The 25865-nt window shown below is 37.8% G+C and overlaps 1 protein-coding gene and 1 long non-coding RNA gene across 2 annotated transcripts in view; both read right to left on the reverse strand.

The window, feature by feature from the left end:
- Positions 1-5383: 5383 nt before the first annotated feature.
- Positions 5384-25865, reverse strand: part of ntn4 (netrin 4) — a 32904-nt gene continuing 12422 nt past the window's right edge. The window contains exons 3-10 of the mRNA XM_028011783.1: positions 24344-24622; positions 17352-17478; positions 16229-16414; positions 10122-10335; positions 9302-9396; positions 8989-9057; positions 7005-7178; positions 5384-6205 (exon numbers count right to left, since the gene is read on the reverse strand). Of these exons, the coding sequence (XP_027867584.1) occupies positions 6066-6205; positions 7005-7178; positions 8989-9057; positions 9302-9396; positions 10122-10335; positions 16229-16414; positions 17352-17478; positions 24344-24622 (1284 nt within the window). The 3' untranslated portion in view covers positions 5384-6065. The remainder of the gene's footprint in view (positions 6206-7004; positions 7179-8988; positions 9058-9301; positions 9397-10121; positions 10336-16228; positions 16415-17351; positions 17479-24343; positions 24623-25865) is intronic.
- LOC114141332 (uncharacterized) lies at positions 11417-15786 on the reverse strand. The gene is made up of 2 exons (XR_003594814.1): positions 12165-15786; positions 11417-12077 (listed from the first exon to the last, which is right to left on the reverse strand). It is a non-coding gene; the product is annotated as an uncharacterized LOC114141332 (long non-coding RNA).

Raw genomic sequence — 25865 nt, forward strand, 5'->3', positions numbered from 1 at the left:
AGTGACTGTGAACTTCATGGTAAGATCCAAAAAGCTTTCTGGTTACAGATTTAAGGAGATCTGAAAAAAGAAATAAAGGAAATCAGCTATTTTGCTATGCAGAAAAAAAGCTCCCAACATTCCCAGGTCTCTATGCAAGTTTACCTTTAAAGCAGGCTGAAAAACACTAAGAGTCCAAAACCATGCCTGCAAAATCATAACATAGATTACACAACCTAGAACTTCTGGAATAATGACAGATGAGTGAAAAATGAAAATATTTGGACAGTATATTAGGAAAAGAGCTTCATGCTAACTGTGGAGCATGGAGGGGGAAGTGTGATGGTTTGGGTTGCTTTGCTGCAGCAGGAACTGACCAGATCATCATAAAAACCAACATGAATTATTCTGGGTATCAAAGAGGGATTGAGGGAAGTATGTGTTTAAAAACAACAACAACCAAAAGAAAGCTGAAGCAGAACTGAACCTGCAGCGTGATGACATTTTTGTTGCTTTGGAGACTTCTTTTAGCATTTTGCGATCTGCTTTAAGGGTTAACACATTGCAAAAACACAAAGTTTTATCAAATATTTTTGTCTAGTTTCTAATCCAAACATCTTAGCACACTTGAAATAAGACAAAACTAACTTACAAATAGAACTTACAAGTAGATATTTTCTTAGTATTGATAAAAAAAGGTGCTAATCCCACTGGCAGATCCTTTCACTTACAAGAAAGTTATAAGTGTGAAAGAATAACGAATTCTTGACTTAAAATAAGCTCCTTTATCTTGCTAAAAATGGTACTTGTAAGTCAATTTAGTCTAATTTAAAGTGTACTAAAATATTTGCACTAGAAAATAGACAAAAATACTTGGTAAGATTTTCAGGTTTTGAAGTGCAGTTGGTCTGAATGTTCTCCATTTGTAAATTTTCTGAAACCTGTTCAAGATTTATAAACCAGTTCAATCTTTTTTTGGAAGATTCAAGATGGCGTTCACTCTCACTTCAGCAGTCAGGAGAACACAAAACTCAAAGGTTTCAAAATGTGCACCTCATGCCATACATCAGTGTGATTTTTATTCGTTTTTCTGTTTTACTTGCATTTCTCAGTGTTGATAAAATCGATAACGCACACCAGTAGATCCGAATATGTTAGAATACACGCAGGTCGCTGTAGGTTGTCCTAATTTTATCACTCGGATGTCTAAATAACAGCGATGTGCAGTGAAAGACGGGGAACGCTCGGTGCGTACCATTTCTCCCAGACACCTGGACCTCATAAAGATAAAAATAAAAGCCCGCCCACATGTGTGAAACAGGCAACATGTTTTCATGTTTCGCTGGGCTGGTGTTTCCAGAGAAAGGAAGCCATTCCGGTGGTTTCACGGTGGTGTTAGCGCAGCTGGATACGCCGCTGGTTTTGTGGTTGGCTAAAACACAGGTGCAAGTGAAGCCAGAGGAAATGCTCCAGAGCCTGTAAACAAACACGCCTCCTGTAAAAATGTCCTCCCCCTCGCTCTGCACACTCAGGCTGGATGTTGGCGTTGGATGCATGACTTCTCATCTATTTTTTTTTTTTTTGGTCTGAATAAACTGACGACATCAGGATCTTGTTTTGTCATGTATGTAAAAATGATCAGCAGTTGTGTTTTGATCCCTGTCCCTGTTCTGGCTTGCTCTTTCAACATTCCTCAAGTGTTTTTAATGTGAAGCCAGCGAGCTGTGATGGTTTCTGAGGAATATTTTTCCTTAACTCTATTCACTGACTCAGTTTCCGATGCATAAATCTTCTCATTTCCTCTGTAAATGAATCACGACTGACGGGGTAATTCTGACCACATGACTCCCTGATCTGGCACACATTTCCCTGAGACTATATGAAGGAGATTAAATCCAGTCTTGGTGTATTTTCTGCTTCCAGAGCTCTGATTCTGGCTCCTGAAGCACATGGTGGGAAATGTTCAGATGCTTAATGTGCTGGAAGGTTAATTATTGGGTCAGTGTTTTTTAACTTCCCATTTCTGAGTGAAGTTTATAACCTCAAACCTCCAGAGGAGCCAAATATTTATTTACTGAACTAATGAGAAAATTACCTGAACTGAAAGGTTAGAGGAACCCTGGTTCTCCCATTTCTGTAGAACGTTCGTCCGTCTATCCATCTGTCTGACCAACAAACTCTTAATTCCATGTATCAATTCTCTATTTTTCCACCATCCATCTGTTTTTGTCCATCATTCTGTCCTTCCTTCTCTGATCACTGTACAAATATCTGCCCTAAATTCATAATTCATTTTTCCATTTGTACTTTGAACTTTGATCACTGCGACTCTGTTGCGACTAAATATAAGCACATGAATTAGTTTCTCCAGATTTTTTCTGCAACATTTGTCCTTTAATCCTGGAAATGTTCTTCAGGTGATAAAAGGCCAACTTTGTAATCGTCTTTATGCGTCTCTGAAGGTTCAGGACTTGAAACCATCACTATCCCCAGATTTCAGCCTGATCAGAGCACACAAATGTGTTTAGAATGGCCTACTCAAAGTACTAATCTAAAACATAAAGAGATTGAAAGCCGATAGCTGACTGAGCTTAATCTATTTTGTAAAGAACTGGACATACCGCAAATTTCTTGATGATGTAACTGCAGGAAATTAAGGTTTCTAACCTGGAATGATGTGAAAAGGTTCCAGGTTAGTCTGTGTTTTTCTACCTGTCCCTTCATACATCCTGGATGCTGTTTGCAGCCAGTTTAGAGATGTCCGTCTTGGTGCATTGTGGGTGGCTGCGAGGGGACGGCAAGGTGGGGGAGGTTATTGTACCCCGGCCTCCAGGAGCTGCCACGCACTCCAGAGCCAACCGCAACACAAGAATTCTGCTGGGACAAAGGCCATAACTCCATTCTATAGCGACACAAGCGAGGCATTGTGTTCATACAGGCGTGCACACATGCATGCATTCGCCGTTACTACAATAACACAAAAACTATACTGACTGGCATGCCAAACACTCATTCATCAACCGGGTTCCCACACCAGGCAACCCCCCGCTGGACATCTCCATCACAGGCTGAGAATGGCCAGTCAATCCTGGGACAATGGGCGAGCGAGCACGAGGGAGTGAGAGAGGAGGTTTGTGCTTGAATGTGTGTTTGCGGTGGCCTGTTGTGTCTTCGCCTCAAGGCCGGTTCCCACAAACACCTCCTTCGGTCTGATCCAAAGGTCTCCCCGGCACAGAGAGGGACACTTTCAGGTACTCTGCACATGGAAAAACTCCTCTGTGTGTTTTTTTTTTTAAACTCCAGATTTAACGCTTTCAGTGAATAACTGCTGTTACTTCTTGAAGCTTTTCTGTATTGAATCCAGGGGTCACTGGGTAAATGTCAGAAAATGATTAATGATGCCTTTAAACAAACAGAAAACACGTCTTTTTCTGTGAACCTTTTATTTAAAACCATTTTTTTCTCAATTGAACAAAAAATTATTAGGGCTGATACGATTAATTGGATCAATCGATTATTAAAATAATCACCAACTAATTTAGTAATCCATTAATCGTTAATTGGATGTGGATACAGACTCAAAAAATGACATTTGTTGAAAGAATAACACACTCAAAGTAGTAATTAAGCCAGAACAGTGCAAAAATATACATATTTTGCATTTAAGATGGAAAGATCCAACACAAGATCCTCTCCTGGGGCTGCCACCTTATCGTGGTGGAGGGGTTTGAGTGCCCCAATGATCCTAGGAGCTATGCTGTCTGGGGCTTTATGCCCCTGGTAGGGTCACCCAAGGCAGACAGGTCCTAGGTGAGGAACCAGACTAAGTGCAGCCTGAAGAACCCTAAGATGAGAAATAACATTGGACTTGTTTTTCTAGAAAATCTCAGATTAATCTCAGAATCTCTTTGTTTTTTTGGCAGAAATTGATTCCATTTTGTTCCGTAAAAATCTGTACTTATTCCATGAACTGTAGCATTCTGCAGAAATATGTCTGTGCAACATGATGGATGGTGCGGAGAGGGACATATGTTGTCTGCAGATATAGCCGTTTTGTTCTAATCTTTTCTTTCAACATTCCTTTTCCCTTTTGCACTCATTCACCCTCCACCCTGCTGTCTGGAAACAGCTTACAGAAACCCCCAGCGCTGCCACAAATCTTTAAACAGGTCAGCAAGTAGGAAATATGGCTACTAGAGGCTATCCGGCTGCGGTTTCTGAGGTGAGGTGGACGCAGGTGAATGACCGTTGACCCAGAGAGCCGCTCGACTCGCCAGGAATGTGTTCACACCTTTCGGCCAAACGCGTCACGTCGCGAGCGGAAGACAAGCTCGCCGTCTAAACCCAAACAGAGTGCCGGTCGGGGGCTCTCTCTCTGTTATGGTTTACATTTTGCGGTGTGGTGCGACTGTACAGGAGACTGATGGATGACTTGATCTGAAAAGATGTGTGTGTGTGTGTGTGTGAAAGAGAGAGAGTGGGTTGATGAGGATATTTTAGTCTAATTTATGTGAGATATTTCAAGGCCTGTGCGGTGATATCTACTGCTGTTGAGCTGCTGTTCCAGTGACTGTGTCTGGGGTTTGCTCTACACAGAGCTTATTGTAACCCAGATGTGCTACTTAAGATTTTCTTCTACATTTTAACTTTTGCCCCAAGCTTCAAAGTACACTACAAAAACACAAAATAAAAGTATGTTTTATTTAGATTCTAGTGCAAATATATTAGTATGCTTGAAATAAGACAAAACTTACTCACAAGGAACTTTCAGCAATAGGAGCTTGTTTTAAGTAAATAATTCCTCAGAAATGATGAAAAAGTTCTAGTTTTACTAGTAGATTATTTCACTTATAACATGTTGTGTTAAAAATGAAATAATGTGCCAGTAAAACTAGTACTTTTTAATCATTACTAAGGAATTATTTACTTAAAACAGCTCCTATATCTTTCTGAAAAGTTCCTTGTAAGTTGGTTTAGTCTTATTTCAAGTGTACTAAGATATTTACACTAGAATCTAGACAAAAATACTTGTTAATATTTTGTTTTTGCAGTTTATTTCAGTGAGATATTCTAACTAGCATTTTTGCAGCTTCCAACAGTGGCGCTCCCAAAAGGGGGATTTTAGGGGGCTATGGTTCCCTCTTGAAATATGTTGACCATCCTACAGAATCATAGATAGACATTAATAACCATATTCTTCAATCGAGTCGTAAAACCCAATAAATGAATAAATATATATCTAAAATTAAAAATACAAAAAAATCTACCGACCTAATAATCAGTTGTTTTTAACAATAAAAATATGTAAACATTGTTTTTATGGTTTTTCTGTAAGTTTATGCTGCTGATGTGCTTATTGAGGTGCTTTTTAATCTGCCAAAATACAAGAGTTAGACCAAACTTGTAATAGGCTGGATTTATCCTTTAATTTTACCATAAACAAAAAACAAAGAGGTGGGCGACAATATTTATAGAGATATATACAAATAATACTGTACATGGGCACAAAGGAGGGAAGAATAAGAGCATTTTGAGTCCAAAAGGGCGTATTAATATGAAATAAATTACATTATGCTGCAATGAAACGTTAGTGGGTTTATAACCTAAAACGTTGGCGATGGACTGAGCCTCACTCAGCCACAGCCGGGGGGAAATACATTCAGGTTTCCATTTGCTCTGATTTCATCACAGACACACCTGGACTGGCGAGGATTTAAGCACCTGTTGTGGTTTTTATGGCTTGCTTGGCGTCATTCCACGATGCTGCGTTCACTCCAGGCGCTTCTTCTTCTCCTCCTTTCTTTAGTGCGTCCTCGTTGGCTTGGTCCATCTTAGGCTAAAGTGCTGCAGAGCAGGAAGAGCAGTTCTGCGCTTCCGGTGAAATCCGCTTGTACTCGAACATAATCACGCAAGAGGAAGTTTGCACAGGTGCAAGGGAGACATTTCTTAATAAAAATACCTCCAGCAGTGGTGGTATGCTGTCGGTAGGCAACAGCAGAGAGATTAAGGGATTCGTTCATCGCAGTTCAGTCCCTCAAAAGCTGCTCCAACAGCAGGAAACTAGAAACTCTCCGCTCCGTTTCCGTCTACCAGTTGCAGTCTTTTTTTAGCAGTGTGAGGACTTTGCGACCCAAACTGGCCTTCCACGGCTTAACAAAGCTCTTCATGTTGACCAGGAGTCGACCCTGCTTACGGTCCAAGTGACCCGCCACCAAGTACTCCACACCTGTTGGATAACACAGTTAGAAAAGTTTTAGAACGTTTTTTTTTCTGTTTTTACTAACTGAACAACTTTGTGTCCAAACATTATTATAACATTACAGCGACTCTGATAGAAAATGTTTGTATTTTTCATACTGAGAGGGGAAAAGGTATTTTCCCTTCCCTTTCAAAGATTCTTCTGTTTTGTTTTTCTTTCTTTTTTTGAATATTTTAGATCATTAAGCAAATTTTACCAACCTCATGTGTAAACTATATCTGCTCCTTAAACCCAATAATTGTTTGTACCGTTCGGCAGCAGAAACCACCAAGTGTTGGAGATAACATAAAATGACTCTTTTATGTCACTGCAGACAAATTTACCCACAATTCTTTGCCGAATTTTTTAAATCTAAACACACTGGAGGTTTTTTTTAAAGCAATGAACAAACATCTCAATGGGAGTTAAGTCCAGACTTTGACTAGGTCATCATTCCTGCACTTGAATTTCTTCTTTTTTTCTTAGATCAGGGTATGATGCTTTGCTTTTTTAGATCTCTTTAAACCAAGTTTAGTTTGGAAAGCTTTTTTAAATTACCTAATGAAATCATTTTCAAAAGCTTTTTGTATTTACTGAGGTTATCTTCAGAGTTGGGTAGAACTGTTTATCAGAGGACACCACATTCTTTCAATTGAAGAAGTTTTCATTCCACTCTGCTGGTATATGCTCATTTTATCACAAAAAATCCTAATTAACAGTTTAAGTTTGTGAAAAACTAACTGAATGCTTTTGCAATGCACTGTAAACTGCAGATCTTCAGTCTGACCTGGATTAAGGATGGGGCAGGTGCAGCCCCGCGTTGTCCAGGACTCGGGGTAAAGCGTGACCTGACCTCTCTGTATCTTCAGCTTGGTGTTGTGGCTGAGGACCTTTTGAACTTTGGCCTCTACCTCGGCGTGGGAGCCTTTATCGTGGGCCGACAGCACTTTCACCTTTAGCACTAAAGGTCAAGAAAGAGAAAACAGATACTGAAAGCAAAATACAAACTCTAGAGTCGTTTTCACCGTAGTCGGGACTGTTCTGCTTTCTCAAACAAATATTTTAATCTTAACTTTTGTAAAATAAGGGGATACATGGCTTTAATTGAAATATTTCAAGATATTATCACAACAGTTAGTAAAAACTAGTGTGAGTTTAAACACTAGGTCATTTAATTTATGGGTCATGACCAAGTAATTGAAAAATAAATCACTGGACTTCAAGTTTAGAAGTTAAAAATCAAACTCTGGCATCATAAAAGGCAAAAGACAATTGTGAAGTAAATTGAAAACAAGAACCATAAAATAATGACTGTAAAAACAAATAAGTCACTAAATTAAAACCCATATTTTTACCACATTAGAGGGAATCTAATAAAAGTAGCTTCTATTTGCTGCAACTGTTACAAGATGACAAAAGAGTATCTCAATAAAGCATGAAAAGTATTTTATTTTGAAGTCATAAATTGAAAATGTGTAATTTTAACTTAAACTGAAATGGCTAACATCTCTTGTTGCAAAAAAAAGAACTAATATAATTTAGTTTTTAAGCGATTTAAAGGCGCTCTGTGACCAGTCTTCTTGTAATTTACCTCAGAAAATGAACATTTGAGATAAAAATGTAACTCCAAAAGCTAATTCTGGCTGCATTCAGGTAGGAGATACTCCAGGTTCTTTAAATAGCTCCCACCAGAACCCTTTAAATTAAAATTAGTAATAGATACATTGGTTTTGTAAAACATAATAATAACAACAGTGAATGGAAATGGCTAAAAGTCACCATAAATTTTTTACATTGAACCGGATTTGTAAAGTAAAAATGCTGAAATTTGCTGGTGCTAATCACTAATTTATATAAAGATGCAGGTGGAAAGGTAAGAGATCTGATCTGTTATCAAATTTATTAAGACTGATTAACTTCTATGCTGATGATTCTGTGATGTTTAGCACAGTGTGCTTTGAGATTCGTCTTAAACTTTAAAACTTTTATTCTTGCATTTGTTTGTCTGCTTTGTCAGACTTAATTACTATTAAAGAAGGTATTCTTGCTCTCTACTTACACATTTATAGATAGATTATAGATTGATTTCCAGTTACTTCCAGTTGTATCTCTTGGAGGATCTCAGGCATTTTCTATATATTTTCTAGTTTTTTCAGGACAATAATCTCCGTATTCCTACCAAGTAATCAAACAATCCAGGTTTTTGAATTGTTCTGCCTCACCCTAAACGTCCTTATTTGAATATTTAAGCTGTTTTGTGTGATTTGGTAATTGCAGACACCCAAACTAATGTAATTTTACCAGTATACCTAATTAGGGCTGAAACAATTAATCAATTATAAAAATAATCGTCAACTAATTTAGTAATTGTCAACTGGAATATACAGTCTCAAAAAAGGCCACTTGCAAAAAGAAAACAAATTCAGTGCACTAATTAAGTCAAAACTGTACAAAATACATATACATTTTGCATTTAAGATGAAACCTGTATTTACATATTTAAATTATTTACATATCTGTAAATATGTTTTACTCAAAACTCCTTAAATGGTGTAATTTTAGCTTCAAATACACCAAAAATAATGCTGAATTATATGCAGTAAAATGTTTATTTTCTTGAACTGAATGAATTTGTTTGCATCTTTCCCAAATATTAAGGCTTTTAACCGATTAATCGTTAGCATTAATTTACATTCATGTATTGAGTAATTTAACATGTGGTTGTATTTGGACCCTGATGGTGGGTCAGAGGTGGATGTTCGAGTTCTTACCATATGCATAGCTCATGGTGCAGAAGAGTTTACTGTTGGTCAGCGTTTGCTCTTTGCACTCACACTTCTCTGCAGGAAACAGACACAAGCACCGATTTGTAACATAATCAAATAACTTGCATGTGTGGCGTGTTGCTGTGAGGTCTGGGACAGCGTATGTCCTGAGAACGCCAGTGAGGAATGTGGCTGTAAATGCTGCAGAGTTACTGATGAGAAAAGAAGCATTTTTCATTCTGTCATGTGACCTGAAAGCTTTCATGGTGTAAATGTTAGTGTCTGATTCACTGGATTGTTGTGAAAGGATGAATCTCACCTGAGTAGTGGAGAGCAGAAAATAGTTCATGTGGGCTGAAGATCCTGACTGGTTCACTTGAGTTTCCATCCAGGCTGTATATTTCCAGATCAGAGCTGTAATGGAATATCACACATTTAAAACTGAATCTATACAGCTGGAAAATATAGATGGTAGCACTCTGAAAATCTCAAAATGTAAAGTTCAAGTGAAAAGGTTAATTCCTGCCAGCAGGCGTTTGGTTAGATAAAACTTTTAAGAAACAAGAATTTGGTCAACAAGTTTGAATTGATATCATAAAGTTTCTGTATGGCTTAAAGTTATAATATGATATAAATATTTGGATAAATACGATAATCACACTGTGTCTAATGTGTATCGTTTACATTAATTCTACTACAGTAAAATCGTAATAAAATCAGTAAAATTGTATTAGAATAACAGTTAAATTAAAGTAGTTACAGTAAGACTCATAGTAAAATTAAAATAAAACTAATAAAATTACAGAGTAATTGAAAGTAGTTCACTGTACATTATGCAGAGATTTTACAGTGTAGCCATCAACAAGCATCCGTTATAATTCTGGTTGGATGTTTAACTGGGTTTTTTATCAGAACATTTGTAGCATTTGTTTAAATGTGTTTTTCTTTTTGGCTTATTACCATTCGCAGCATTTAAATTCAGCAATTCATCATTGCAGAATAACGTCTGCTCAGTCATGTTGGATTGAAAGTGTCTAAACATTAATTTAAAGCTTTATCACCTATTGGATTGTGGATCTGGACTTTGACTAGACCATCCTAACATATGAATATGCTGATTTTAGTCTTTTTTTACTTACCCATACATGCAGTCCCCAGTAAACGGGTCACAGTCTCCTGCACAGTCACATGGGCGACAGCCGTACTCATGGAAGCCCCAGTATCCCACCATGCACCTGTCGCACTGTGCTCCGCCGACGCCAGGTTTGCAAATGCAGTTTCCGTTGGAAGGGTCGCACAGAGAGCCATCGGTGACGTGAAAAGGCATGGAGCCCATTGGGTGACAGCTGCATGCTGAAAAATTATAAAACTTTGATAAAATGTGATTAAAAGACTATGATGGAAACTAAATCCATAGCAAAAATGGTTAAAATAGTACAAAAATACGTTTATTTGCAACAACTTGGCGCTAAAGGTCTTTTAACCGCATTATTATAATTTACGACCAGCAGTTAGACATTTTATCATTCAGCAGTTGCACTATTGTTTGTCTGGTGTGGTAGGAGACAAAGCTCTCTATCTTTTTCTTATCCAACAAGCGTTTGTAGTTCATTTTTTATGACATAATAACCATCACAAACACAAACTGCTTTCTTCGAACTGAAAAAAGCTTTCTGAATGTCTGTCCAAAACCTAAATACCAGCCAACATTTGTCCAAGGACAAAAACTCTACACAAATATTACGACTCTCCCTCTCTCCACTCTGTCTCTCCCTCATGTCGCCTAATTGCGCTCTGATATGGTGTTCTTTAAACAAACTCCAAAAACAATATTTTTATGTCAACATTGTAACGTCCACCCAGGTTTTTACTGGCAGTTTGAGAAAAACTTCTGTCTGCTTGGATTTTTTGAGAGCAGAGAGGATGCCAGGCCTGCTGCATAAATCTGTTCTTGTCTGGAGCCTGGAGAAAGGGACACAAAGATGGGTTTCTGAGGCAATTTCTCTCTGATAAAAGTTGATGGTCGTTGCCTTGGTAGGAACGGGTCTTCTGCTGTAAACCTAGAAGGCATTTGTTGCACTAAAATTGGGAGAAATTTGTGTTTGGTTGTTGTAATCATGTTACTTTTAAAGAGTAACTAAACTCCATATAAGCTGTACAAATTGTTCCTTGGGGGTACTATCTTTATTTTACTGGGCAAGTTGGGACATTTTCATGTAAACCTGCTCAATTCTAAAATGCGTGGTTAAAAAAAAAAGAAAAAAGTGTGAGTGCTTCCCTCTTTGGGTTGAAATGTGGCTACTACAGTTGAATTTTCCTATTGGTCACACTAGAGGGTTTTCCCTAATGTAATATAAGCCTGGCGGGCCACCAGGCTTTACTTGTGTCCCCACCAGGCGTAGCATTGCTTGTTTATTTAAGTCTTCTTAAAATGTTTGCATTTTTAAAACTTTATAATTGATGTTCAGGTGTTATTCTTCCAATCTTTCTATAGCACATAATTATCAAGTGATATTTTAAAATTCCCTGTCAACTTTTAAAAAATTTTAACTCAAAAACAGGACGGGCTGCTGGATGAATGACTGCCGAGCGCCACAACCACCAGGTTCTCAAGTTCTCTGGGGGAAAACTTGCAATGGTAGCACTTAGTTGATGCCTGTCAAACCTTAAAATGAACAGTAATCAGGTTTTTGATGGATCATAGAGATTTGATTGTCCAGTCCACATATGCTTCGCAGATCTTGAGAAGGCTTTACCAAAGTATTGGGGCGCTGTAGTAATTTTTTAGTGGTCTGTGTAATTTCTGTGTAACCAGACCAAAATATGTCCAAATGCTCTAAAAGCAGAGGAGCTAGGTTTGGTCTTGCACTCCTCCAGGGATGCCTCTTGTTTCTGCAGTGTTCATGGAGAGAAGGTTACATATTTTGGGAACGTCAACGTCTCAAATTGACTATATTACCTTGTTGTTGTCTTCAAGCCATGTTTCTCTGCATTCACTAATTGTGAAGCAACCTGCATGAGAGTCAGCCACTCTCATGGTTTTCCGAGTTGTGGATGACTTTATATCTCAAGTTAAGAAATTCAAGGATCTTAGGCTGTTGGTTACAAGTAGCAGAACGATGGAGTTAGAGCTGAATTGAGGGGTTATTGGTTCCTCAGGTTCTGTTCTGTTTTTAACTGACCTGTTGAGGTCTTTAACTTCCCATCTGCTTCAAGGTTCAAGACATTCCCATCCATTTGACCTTTGACTTCAACAACACATTTCTCTCCACATATATGGATAATTTCTCTTTTTTGACCATTGTTTGACCAAACCTGTGAGGTTTACGGAAATGACTGAATCAGCGGTTTCTGAAACACCAGCAACAACGCCACGCTCAAAGCCCCTTAAAATCTTCTCTTACCCATTCTGTTCAGTTTGAACTCCATCTACTACATCTCCAAGCTTAAATGCACCTAGTTAATGCCATGTGATTGCTTGTAGGTAATGAACCACAGCATCAATGCCTTCTTTTGAACGATGTCAAATTTATCTTCAAAATCAAACCAGACAGTTATTCAGATCGACCATCCACCGCTGCGAAGATAAGATAAACTTTATCTTAAAACCGAGCTGACTACAGTATCCATAAAATCATAAAAATTTCACCTCTGTATACCTAACAGGCACACAAGACGACGTCTGTGTTGTAGTACACAGTGTGGTAATATGTAACAGATCAAGCCTTGGTTGGCGGCAAAGCCCCAACACATGCGCTTCCTGATGGGACTGTGAGTTTGGATAACAGCGTGTGAATTAACAAAAACATGAAGATTGAGTGGATGTGTGTGCATCTAGATAGACAATGGAAACTTAATGAGCGTGACATGACTAGGCACAGACGGTAATCTCAAGGTGTAACCCTACCTTCAGTTAATCTGTTTGGGTGTGCGTTTCTTTCCAGGGCCTCTCAGAGGTTGGTATGATAAAAATGTTCCTCAAAATAGAGGGAAATTCCTCTTTTTCTCAGTCAGATTGCACAATCTATATGCCTTCATCTGAGGGGTGCTCCAAGCACGTAGAAACTCCTTTTCAACCAGCTACACAGGTGAGATGATACAGTAATAATCAGTAAAATTCAGTTCTGACGTGGTTACAGCTGCTGTAAAGAAGGTGGAGAATCTGCTTCTGTGACCTTTATCAGGGATGCAGAGATACCAGGAAGACACATTATGGAAAATACCTTTAAGTTCACGTGCAACCCATTAGTCATGACTGTCACTGAACACAAGGCAGACAGAGATCAGTGTTAGGTGGCAGACAGGAGAGAGACATTCGATTTGTGAGGAGGATTTGAAACGTAAACCGTTATGTGAAATTCAACGTTTATTTTCTCCTTTGGTTAGACACACAAGGCCGGCGTCATCTTTTCCCGATATTTTGGACTCAGTCTTGTCCACGTGATTAATTTTTCTGATGTGCCAAACTAAAGATGGAGTAAAACTAAGTATTGGCAATATTAGTCTCTAGATGTATTTTATTGGGAGCAAGATGTCGGGTCAGAAAGTGGAAGAAAAGCAAAAAACAACTATAGAAAATATCAATTATCTGTTGAAATGATTAATTTGCAGATTTGCTGGCTTTCAGCACAGTCTGTCAGTTTATCCATCCATCTGTTTGTCCATCCATCCATCCATCCATCCATCCATCCGTTTTCAGTGTCCATATTTCGGCCTGACCACAGTAAATATATTTTTCACTCCTTTGTTGTTTATATTCTTTAAATTTGGATCTTCATCTGAAACTGAGTCTGGATTCTGCTGTGAATAAAAGCGTTGGCTGTAGAGCTGCTGTGCGTCTGTAGCACAAACAGAGATATCACATCTACGACGTGCACACTGAAATTTTTCCAGCATCTCTCCTCAGCTCGATAACATCATCCTCTCTGCATTGTTTAACGGTCTGCTGCTGTTGGATTGTTCTGAATTCAATGAGATGTACATTGACGAACATACAGCAGGAATGAGCTCACTCGGTCAAATCTGACAGATAATCAGAGGGTGAATGTTGCCACCGCGCTGTTTGTGTATGACTATCTCATGTTTACTTAAGTCGTCCTCATCAGCGGAGGGCAGCACATCGCCCTGCGTCCCCGCAGGAGAAAAGACCCTCACATTTTTACAGCTCCTGACAATGACTATTCCTGAGCTAGCTGAGCTCTGAGTAACGTCTGAAAAATAGCAAAACAAGCCGACGTGGACAAGCGGGAGCTTTGTGTTGGAGCTTGAGTCAAGAAGGAGGAATGCCGCCATCTGATGATTAACTACGATGTTAACAGTGGATAAAGCGTGGGCCGTCTCACTCACTCATTCAGAGTCAGGTACCGGCCGGGACTGAGCGCAGTCCAACAGGTCCCGGCTTGTGATCGCAGCCTTCCTTCAGCGTTCCTTCTCAGAATGAGTGCTGTGCAAGCTTAGGTTAATGTTTTGATTCACATCAGCAACATTTTGTCAGACAGGGTGTAATTAATCACCGGTTCATGTTGTGTCATTTTGGAAAAACTATTTGCTCTAATATATTTACAGGCAGAGGTAGAGTATGCAAAAATTACACTCAAGTAAGAGTAGAACTGCTTTAACATATTTTTAGTAGAAATATTCAAGAGTAAAAAATAATTACTTGATCTAAACAGTATTAACTTAAAATTTAAAAGTTACATAATCAAATGGACCAAAATGTAAGCTTATGTGGAAATTTTGCTTTCCAAATTTGCTTTCCAAATAAATGCATTTTTACTTTTTTTTAAAAAGTAAAAAGTTCAGCTTAGTAAAGATACTCTTAAAAATGCATCTTATCCAAAATGTTACTCAAATAATTGTAACTAGTTTCTACTCAGCCGATATTTACAAGTGACCATTTCTTGACTTATTTAATCTAAACACAAAAGTTATGTTTTAAATGTACAGTTTACATTTTTATATCAGATATTTTCCCTCAAATGACGACTTGAAGGAAGTAAATGTTGTCTAAACCAGCTTTGCTACTGTGTAGAAAAGGAGACCTGTAGAATAAAAAGCTGCTTAAACCTTTGAGTCCGCCTGGATATTTTAGTTTATTTTAATTGTATGCAGTTCTTTAAATGTCCTGTGAGTAAATATATTTGCCCATTTTTCCATAAACTGGAACCTTCAATATCTAGCCGTTATTTTCCGTAATTTACCATCTAATAAAAGTGTTTCATCATATTAATTTCACTCCCTGCTAGGGTGGGAGTGAAATTACCGTAATAACCCGATATTGGCTGGAAACGCAACGTCTCCCCTTTCAGAAACCGTTGATATTTTTCAGATGGCGCAAAGTGTGATGGAATTACGGTACTGCAAATTTGACTGGATCATCGCTGACACGTTCAGCCTAGAAGGGTTAAATAGAACCAGTTTGACAACAGGAAGTGGATTACAGAAATTTGAAATAGCAACACATCACGCTGTGGTCATAAAATATAAAAATAGATTGAAAAGTAACCTTACAAAAGGATTGCTAAGTAAATTTTTAAAGGCTTTGAGACTCAAAACATGGAACAGTGGTGAACAGTCTAAATCACGTGTGTCAAACTGAAGGCACGTGGGCCAAATCCGACCCGCCATAGCTTGTTATGTGCCCCCCTTAATCTTTGACTAAACACTAACTGTGTTTAGATATTATGTTGTTAATCAAATCAATACAGTTTTTATCTGTTTACTGCCAAATTGTATCAATGAGTTCCTCCAGTTTCTTGTGAATTATCATGGAAATTCACACAAAATCAACAAATCCCTGCACTATTTTACCCTAATACATAATTGGGAGTTTATTGCAGATTGCTCTCAAAAATTTTCAAAATCTTTCTTTCTTGTGCTAAACTGCTGCCTCAGCCTTAATTGATATCAGATTATAGTCCATGATCTATATAAAAAGTTGCATTATTTACCACCATAAATAAGGGCAAATATTTCCAAATTAGTACCGCAAAAACTTTGATTTTTATTGCAAAAAAAAAAAAAAAAAAATCACAGAAAGTATCATGAAATACTGGAGGGACTGAAAAGATGTTCAATAATGTTATTTAATTTTAAGAATTCATTGATATTTTAACAGTTTATGAACTGGTTTTATCAATACATTCTGCAACAACCGGCCCTTCAAGAGCATTCATGCTCTTGATTTGGCCCAAAACGAAAACGAGTTTATGAAGTGTTATGCTAGCGTTTAGTTAGTGACTCTTACGTTTGCATGAGTCTGGAGCCGCGTGAGGCCGCTGTGGGTCTCTGAAGAAGCCAGCTTTGCATTTCTCACACTGACGCCCCTCAGTGTTGTGCAGACAGTTGCAGACGCCTCCGCTTCGCTGGCCGGAGTCGCTCCACGCCGTCCAATCGAAACGGCAGCTCTGAGCGTGTCCGTTACACTTACACTCTGGACGGGAAATAAAACAATAAACAACTCAATAATATTTATACTGGAGTTTGGCTTTGTCATGTAACAACTTCCTGGTAAAACATTAAGATTTTTCATGCTTCCACTAAGAGATGTCAGATTTTTGTAATGCGTTGTAAAATAAGATTTGAATTTAAAGATGAAATAAAGCAGATAGTAGTATTTTAAGTTGGATTTAGTATTTTAAATAATCAATAAGAGTTAGTAAAGCTAATTCCTTTAAAACATTGGTTTTATCTGAAACTTTACTTTAAGACATTCAGCCTTCTTATTGTCTGCTGAAAGTGCTGCTCTCTCTTGTTGCAGGTACGTCTCAACATGTTGTAGAAAACCCCCCCACAATTTTATCAATTAATTTTGGTCTAGTTTTTAGTACGAATATTTTAGTTCACCTGAAAAAAGACAAAGTAACCCAAAAGTAACTTGTCAGCAAGATATAGGAGGTTGTTTTAAGTCAATAATTCCTTAATGTTGATGAAAAATTTCTTGTTATAAGTGAAACAATTTGAGAGTGGAACTAGGACTTTTTCATCAAACGTTACCTGCAAGTTAGTTTTGTCTTATTTCAAGCGAACGAAGGTATTTGCACTAGAAACCAGACCACAAATACTTGGTAAGATCTTGTGTTTTTGCAGTGAAGTACAGCTTCTTCAGACTCTCTACTGACACTGAAAATATCTTTTAGTTTTTTTTAAGTGCGTTGCTATCAGTAGTGCTAAATTACAGTGCATTCAGTGATTGGGAAAACATTGAATTTCAGATTTACAAACAGCTGGACACACATTTTAAATGCCAATCAATCAATGGTCAATTATTCTGGTTTAAAATATAAATATTTGACATTTTGCAGACCAATAATGGTGGCAGCAAGGATCACAGTAGTTCTTAATGAATTAAACATGTTTGTCCAGCTTACTGCGACATTCGTGCGGCGCTCCCGTCAGTCCGTCGGCGGGCTGCCAGGGTCGGTCGTTGTGAAGAGGAGCGCAGCGTTCACAGTGATCTCCTGCAGTGTTGTGTCTGCACACGCATTTCCCATGAACCTGCAATAAAAAGTGAACGCTAAATAATGACCCAGAAAACAGAATTTTCATTTACGTTTCCCTTCTAATGTATACTTTCTAATTTTATCACAACTAAAAAAATCCTACATCGTAAAGATGGGAAGGAGGCAATTTTAAAGCTATTAATAAAGAAAAATACAATATATTTAAATAGACGTGTAGTGGTGAGTGAGATATATAAGACAACATTAGTTTTGGATTTTTGGGGCAGAAGATTATCAGTTTCTCAAATGTGAAAACAATTTAAAACATTTCTTAAAATAATGTCTGATTCAGTTTAAATCCGGCGCAGAAACTGAGGCTTGTAAGAACAACCTCTGCTGCTTATCCTCAAGACAAAATTGGTCAGTTTTGAAATCAAAATTACGTCAAATTACATGTTCGTTTGCACACCAAAGGTTATGTTTCCAAGAGGAATGGGACAGAAAAACACAACTTAAATGCGTCATCACTCCATTAGGGAGTTTTAGGGACATTGCAGATGGGAAATGAAAAGAAAAATACCTTTTTGCTAAAGAAAAGCTCAGAAATTTTGAGATTAATTGCTGAAATTTTCTAGAACAATTTCTAGAAAATTTTGGAGATTAATCTCAAAATCTCTTGAGTTTTTTTCAAACTTGGAAATTGACAAAAAAAAAGTTTTTTTTTTGGTGGAAATATATTCTTTTATTCTATCTACAATGGCCCTAATACGCTGTCGTATCATACTGTAAATGGATGAACTACACTTATTTTTCAAATCGGGTCATTTTTTTCTTCATCACAATCATCACATTTGCTCTCCATCAACATTTCTCTCCCAAAAGTAGCGACAGACTCGTGATTATTTTTGCTTCAATGCTGGAAATAAAAACAGGCCGCTGCTCTGAAAGGCCTGTGTGTGCGTTTATAAGTGTGTGTGTGTATGAGAAGAGTAAAAGTATGCAGTACAGAGAGCACAATAACAATCTCCTTGTCATTCCTTTGAGCTGGAATGCCATGCATGCTGGATAATGATGGGGGGAGAGGGGTCAAAGCGTCTGAGGAAGCTCTGTATTTGTTTGCGTTGCACTGTGCAACTGTAATGTAGGACACACAATTATACAATGATTAGGTAGGCACTAATCAACGCGCACACAAGCGCTGCCAAAGCTGCAAAACGCAGATAGAGTGTTGCGTCTGTTTCCCACGACGACTGATGCGCAATACGCTGATCTGAGAGCAGCCCTAAACACACGCTATAGGAACGGGCCGTAAACAACACGCCGTCTGCAGGAACCACACACTCGCTTTTACACACATTTCTCACTGACAGGGGGGAGCGGTCGCACAAATGAGAGGGCCAGACGAGCTAGAGGCCGGAGACCTGAAGACAAACGTGGAACTTTTCCTCATTTTGTCCCTTTAAGTTCAACATTTAAAGGGGGTCTATTCTGCAAAATTCATAATTTTGCATGTTTTTATCCTTCTTTTTGGGTTTCTACTGCTTCTATAAACAGCTCAGGTGTTTAAAAAATAAATTAATGTTTTCTGGTGTCTGGAAAACAAGCCACTTCAAAAACCTCCAGAATATAACGTCACAAATCAGCAGGTCCAACCTGTCAGCTAGCAACACCAGAGAAGTTCCACCGTTACCTAGCAACCCAAGCAGAGCTCCAGCATGCTTTGTCAGCTGGTTTCACCACTATATGTGCTGTACAACGGCTGCTGGAAAAGGCAAGTGTTTTGTTGTTGACTTAATATCCAGAAATCACTTGCTGCATTCTTGTTGGTTCTGCAGGAGGCTTCACCTCTGCTTTTCAAAGATGTATGGTTGTATAATTGCGCATCTGTTTGTAGCCATTTTCACATGTGAGTGTTAACGTTGAGTCTGGGGGTGTGGCCAGCAGCAGCTAGTTTGGATTTAAAAGTAACAAGAGGCCCTAAAGCAGCTCAAAATATTTGGTACTGACCAGACTAAACTCTCATGATCCAAGACTGATTTTGTGCAAAAGATGTGATGTAAGATACAAAACATGTCTTGTATCACCCATAGAGCTACCTTAACATGTTCAGGAAAGCATAATAGGTCACCTTAGAGAGTACCTATTATTTAAAATTTATATTTTGCATGTTTTTCTACTTCCTTTTGGGTTTCTACTACTTCTAAAAACAGCTTTAGTTCTTCTAAATAAAAACAACCCAGTCATTTTTTAGCAATAAATTAATGTTTTTTGGTGTCTGGAAAAGAAGCCATTTCAAAAACTAATGTACTTTAGTGAAATTTTATATGATAGACCAACACAATACTGATTTGTGCTAAAAGATTTATTCTCAGGTAATCAGTTGATCCTTAAACATTATAAATATTTTATAATAAAGCATCCCAGAAAAAGTAACACACCCCATTCTGATGCAGCTGAACACTGTGAATTCCACACCTTTGATCCCAAAATAACCAGCGCTCCATAAAGCCAGAGAAACCTCTCATCACTCCAAATGTTTCTTCTGGAGTCTAAGATGATTTGAAACTGCAGTTTTGAAACCAAAATGGCTACCAATTTTATGTTTCTGTCTCTGAATATGTACCACAAACAACTAAACAGCAAAAGAAGGCAACGCAGTACATTTGAAGTTAAGTTTTTACAAAACAAACATGGACAAAACCACAGATGACGATCAAATGAGTCAGATTTCACACGAAAATCTTCAACTAAAAAATTGTGAATTCTACAAAGCTGGAACGCTCAGAAACTGACATGAAAAGAAAGGAGCACAGATTTAGAAGCAGCTACTCTCAATTAGTGGACTAATTGCTGGTAATGCAACAGTAGCAGACCATGGATGTCACAGAGTGTGTGTTGGCTTTGTGGCCAGCCATCAGACAGTGTAATCACCCTGAACCGCAAAACCCCTGTGGAGGGACAACAAACAAACGAGCCCTTTTCGTCTTCGTGTCTGAGCAGTAATGACTGCCGGGGAAACTTTCTCTGCTGATTACTGCACAGCAGCTCACACTTGGGGAAGACAAAACACTGCATTCCTAAGAATACTTTAGATGGACAAAAACAGGCGCAGATGTGAGTAAAGTCAACATGAAAAGGCCCAATTCAAAGACTTTAAATGTATATTGAAAAAATTAAAAATGAATAAACACAAGACCCTTTTTGTCCTTCCTGGGGTTAGCTTTAATCTCTACTCTCATCTCATTTCTGGTGCTGCTCTGCTTGTTTGGGTTTTGCCAGAACCAGCAGCTGTCTGCTAACATGGAGGCACAAAGCAAACTGCTGATAGGCAGGAAAAGGCATTTATATAACCTGTCCGTGTTTACCGACTGGACCTGGATGGTGCACGTTGCAAACGTAATAAGGCAAGGAAAGGACTTTTTAAAAGTAAAAATATTAAATGGGGCAAGACACATTTCTGTGAAAAGGCAAATAATGAGTATTTCTATGACTAGAGTTATTTTGACAAGCAGAACAGGGGTTTTGAGTCTTGTGGTTTAGAGGCCAGATTTTCTGCCCTCAAAGGAAGGAAATCCTTGTGAAAAACCAAAGAGCTACTTGGAATTTCTTGGCATGGCAATAGTCAGATTTTCAGATTTAAAGGGTTGTGCCCAATAAATCAGATATCAGCAGCTTTAGTCTCAAAGGAAACACATGAATCGTCCTGTCATGTAAAATATGCCAAAAATGTTTTGCTTTATTTCCAATTCAGAGATGAAAATGTTTTAGTTGTTATCTGCGTCTGGTTTGTTGGGCTGTGGTGTCTTTGAGTAAATAACAGATTGACTGACTAATTAATGATACGAGAAACTAAGAACAATGTTTTTATTACATTTAAATTTAAAACATCAGAAGAAGTTTAAATTTTAGTTTTCATCAAAGTGCCAGTCAAACATTTTGGTTAATTAGGTTTAATTGTTGCTAGGAGCTAGTGTACTAGCATGTCAGCTAGCTTACCCAAAGTAGCAAAGAGACATCCTTCAACATTTTGGGGAAACCTAACAGGTAATCTGTTCTTATAATTCAAACTTATATACTCTGAGAAGCAACAGACGCTTCTTAGCAGTCTGTGCTAAATGCTAACAATAGTGTAAGACTCGTGGGTGTCCAGATACTGTGATTCTCCTTTATAGAATAATCCACAGAAACAATTGAGCTCTTTCTCAGTGTTGAATATTTAATTTCTTTTCCGCTACTCCATCAGCTGTCACCGCACTCAGCTGTTCCCCCCAATGTTCGCTCCTCTCCCCCATCCAGGGAGCCTTTCAAAATAAGACATTTCCAAAACATTTTACATTTTCATAACTCCAATTTTTACTCTTACAATAGCTACAGATGTTAATTAACTGAAGCTGATATGTTTACTTGCTTTTCGGGTCAGGACTATCTTGTGGAAATGATTCTTTATCTAATTTAACAAGTGAAAGAGTCACAGCCTCATTGTGACTCTAGAAGCTAAGCTAAGCTAGCATGAAGAAGCAATAGATGCTCTTTAGCAGTCAAAGTTAAATGCTAACAATAGCTACAGATGCTAATTTAACAAGTGAAAGAGTCACAGCCTCATTGTGACTCTAGAAGCTAAGCTAAGCTAGCATGAAGAAGCAATAGATGCTCTTTAGCAGTCAAAGTTAAATGCTAACAATAGCTACAGATGCTAATTTAACAAGTGAAAGAGTCACAGCCTCATTGTGACTCTAGAAGCTAAGCTAAGCTAGCATGAAGAAGCAATAGATGCTCTTTAGCAGTCAAAGTTAAATGCTAACAATAGCTACAGATGCTAATTTAACAAGTGAAAGAGTCACAGCCTCATTGTGACTCTAGAAGCTAAGCTAAGTTAGCATGAAGAAGCAATAGATGCTCTTTAGCAGTCAAAGTTAAATGCTAACAATAGCTACAGATGCTAATTTAACAAGTGAAAAAGACACAGTCTGATTGTGACTCTAGCAGCTAAGCTAAGTTAGCATGAAGAAGCAATAGATGCTCTTTAGCAGTCTAAGCTAAAAGCTAAATGCTAACAATAGCTACAGATGTTAATTTAACTAGTCAAAGTCATAAACAGGATCTGATTGTGACTCTAGCAGCTAAAAGTGACAAAACTACAAGCGAAACACAATAAATTCATCTCTGTATGTATGCTTTTAAATATTAAAGTAGCATATTTGCTAACAGATCATTTGCAGTACTATTACTGCAGCTAATTTAATAAGATATAAACTAAAATGGCTAATTATTAAGTTACTTCTGCAACTATTACACACTGTTATATTATAAGTTATTTTATTGTATTTTGAAGTTGGATATTCTGACTTCTGGTGAGTTTTTTGATGGTAAAATCTGAAGTAAATATCAGAATTAAAATGAATGTCTAACTCAGTACTCAGATTATATTTCCACCCACTTTTTCATTGTATTAAACACTATCAACTGTGACAAATGCAGCCCTGAAATCCAGTAATATAAAAGCAGATTACCTATGCAGTCTCAGTGCTGTTAACTGATGACTTTCACATTAAGCTGAAAAAACTGTGTTGTTTGCATTCTATAAAAGTAAAAACACAAGATTTGTATCACAAGAGTTTATTTTGTTAGCGGTCTGAAAAGAAATTTAAGCCTAACAGTCGATGCAGTGATATTGTTCATCTTGAGAAATACCTTCCCAGTTTTGCTTGTTTCAGAAAAACAAACGGGTTGTGCGTCTTAAATTTGTGCTTGTGCAGATTTATCGATAAGCTCTCCACCATGACACACTCACGCCAAAACATCGCCGATTCACACCTTCATCAACAAACACAAACGTCCTTCTCTTGACTCTGTTATAAACAGATATTTATCTGGCCAAGACGGAAAGGTGACCCCTCCTCAAATGTTATAAACAAAACAGTCGACACAAAGAAACTAAACTGTTCTTTAGATGTCTGGTCCTAACATCTTGATTTCACCGAAACAAGAAAAAATGTCCACAGGGTGTGATTACTGCCAGATAACGATCAAAGACTGGAAAAATGTGTCATTTTGTCTAAACAAGCAGGGCCACTGCTGAAAACAAGTTTAAGTAAAAATTTGATTATACAACCGGTTAAGTCCGGTTATAACTGGACATACTGTTTTACCTAAGGGCTTTTGCACATAGTTATTAGTGCCTAAAAAGTGTCCATCAGAAGCAGTAATTGTAGTAAATTATGGGTTACAGCCATGCTTGCATGATTTATTCTGTTTTTTCTTTGTCAGACATTCATGTTTCAAAACAAGATAAAATATCAGACAAAGATGATCTGAATAATTATGTAAGCCAGTTTTAAAATGAATATTTGGTTGTTTAAGTTTAAAAATAACTATCCAAAACAACCTGGCTCTTCCTAGAGAGGCATAAATGGTATGGTTAAGCTCATGCTATAGCATTTTAATTAAATTTAAATCCAATGTTTATAAATAAAAAAGGGTCTGCAACATTTACAAACCAGTACAGCTACATAAAAATTGTTTGGAGGCACAAATGTTACGTAAACTTTTCTGAAAAGTAAACTTAAAAATTTTAAATATTTATTAAAGGAAATTTGTGGTCACTTTCAAAGAAATACCATTTTATTTGTGTTTTTAAGTTTTAAAGCAACAAAAATCATAAAATGTTTCTGGAAAATGATGTAAATAAAATAGGACGTAGTTTCTACTATAATAATGAGAAAAAAAATAATACTAATACTTGTCAGTCAATGTGAAAATTCAATCCACAATTTATTCCATGCAAAAAAACCACTAAAAAATTGCTACTATTTGCATTTTTTCATATCTATATTCTAAAATGTGTTGGTGCAGCACTTTTATAGCCAAATTATCAAGAACCTGCAATGTGGGTCAAATTTCACAGACGTTTCTGCTCTTACCACGTGGTTGGTGCGGTCTCTGGTGGGCTGGTATTTCGGCGCAGGGACGCACTGCTCGGCGTGGCCGTTGCAGAAGCAGCTTCCTTTCACTATCAGGTCGTAGATGGCAAAGTGTTGAACAGGAAGAGGTTTCCTTGTAGAGGCGAGAGCTTTGACCTGGCAGGGGCACGACTGGTGCTTCAGCAGCCGAATTCGGATGTTGGTCACCCTCAGCTGCTGCTGGCCCTCCAAACCGAACGGATCCAGCAACTGCCACTTTGGGAGGGTTCGATAAATCACCTTGCAGTCAGAGAAAGATGTTTTCAGTTAATGATGTGGAATGCTACCCTCTAACTACTGTTAACAAAAAACCTGAAGAAACTTGACATGTCTGATGTAACTTTTCCTTCTCTGTTTGAAATACGTGGGCATTCGTACGGCCCATTAGCATCTGAAAATAGCCAAACTGTCCAAACAAAACAGATTTTCATAGCAAATACCTCACACTTAATGGTGTAGTAACACTTGTCACTCACTCCATTTGCAATATAAAGTAAATATATGGAGAGACTGATGTTTGTTTTTAAATCATTCAATAGAAGAAATTGGTTGGAGGGTGTGTGAAACTCACACACCCTCCAATTGTGCAATCGTTTAATACCTCAAGTGCATAAACTTTTGAACTCCCAAACATTACCCATAAATAAAACATAAACAAAGTGAATGGAAGAGACTAAAAGTGTCATTTTTGTACAGTCTGGTTGTTACTTGTAATAGTTAAACTGAACTACAGTAACATAGTTGTCACAATGTTCTTCCAAGGTCATTGCCTTCCATTTCACTCTGTCAGCAATTAGCTTTTTAACATCATGTTTTTGGCACTAAAAGTAACTTCAAGCCAATTACAGTGGAGACATTTTTGAGTCTTTGGATAGAAGAAATTGGTAGAAAGGTGTTTGAGTTTTACTGTGTTTTATTTTTTATTTTACCTAATGTAGCTTCAGAGAATACGAGATCAAGTTTTGTAAATTTTTAAGACTTTTAGATCTGAAATACTTTTGTCTTTTGAAGATCTGTAACATCTACTTAATTCTCTTCTTTGAGGGGTTATGTCCGTTTATTCAGTAATAAAATAAAACACATCGGTCCAGCTCATCTGCTGCTTTATTGGGAGCTGGTTTAGAATCATTTGGGCCTTGATTTACACCCCAGCATCATTGGATGTGACCTCAGGTGACCTTGATGTTGCCCGGCATTCTTGCACAAGTGCATTCCCCGTTCTGTCTCTGTCTGTTCCCTGAAAATCCTTTGAATTGACGATCCCATTATGGCCTGCCATTGCCATGGCTATTGCTGCCGCTAGCAACTAACACCACTGCTGTTGTTGTGGGGGAAATAGTTGGTGTCACTTCCAAACCCTGGCTGGAGAATAAAACAAGTTGATATCATTTATATTTTGGGTAAGATGTAAGAAAAGTCTTGGTGCTCCACCCTGATTGGCTGGAAGTGTGATGGGAGGAGCACTATTAACTTCCTTGTTATT

This window comes from Xiphophorus couchianus, unplaced genomic scaffold, assembly GCF_001444195.1.
Source record: "Xiphophorus couchianus unplaced genomic scaffold, X_couchianus-1.0 Scaffold1000101, whole genome shotgun sequence".
Lineage (NCBI taxonomy): Eukaryota > Metazoa > Chordata > Actinopteri > Cyprinodontiformes > Poeciliidae > Xiphophorus > Xiphophorus couchianus.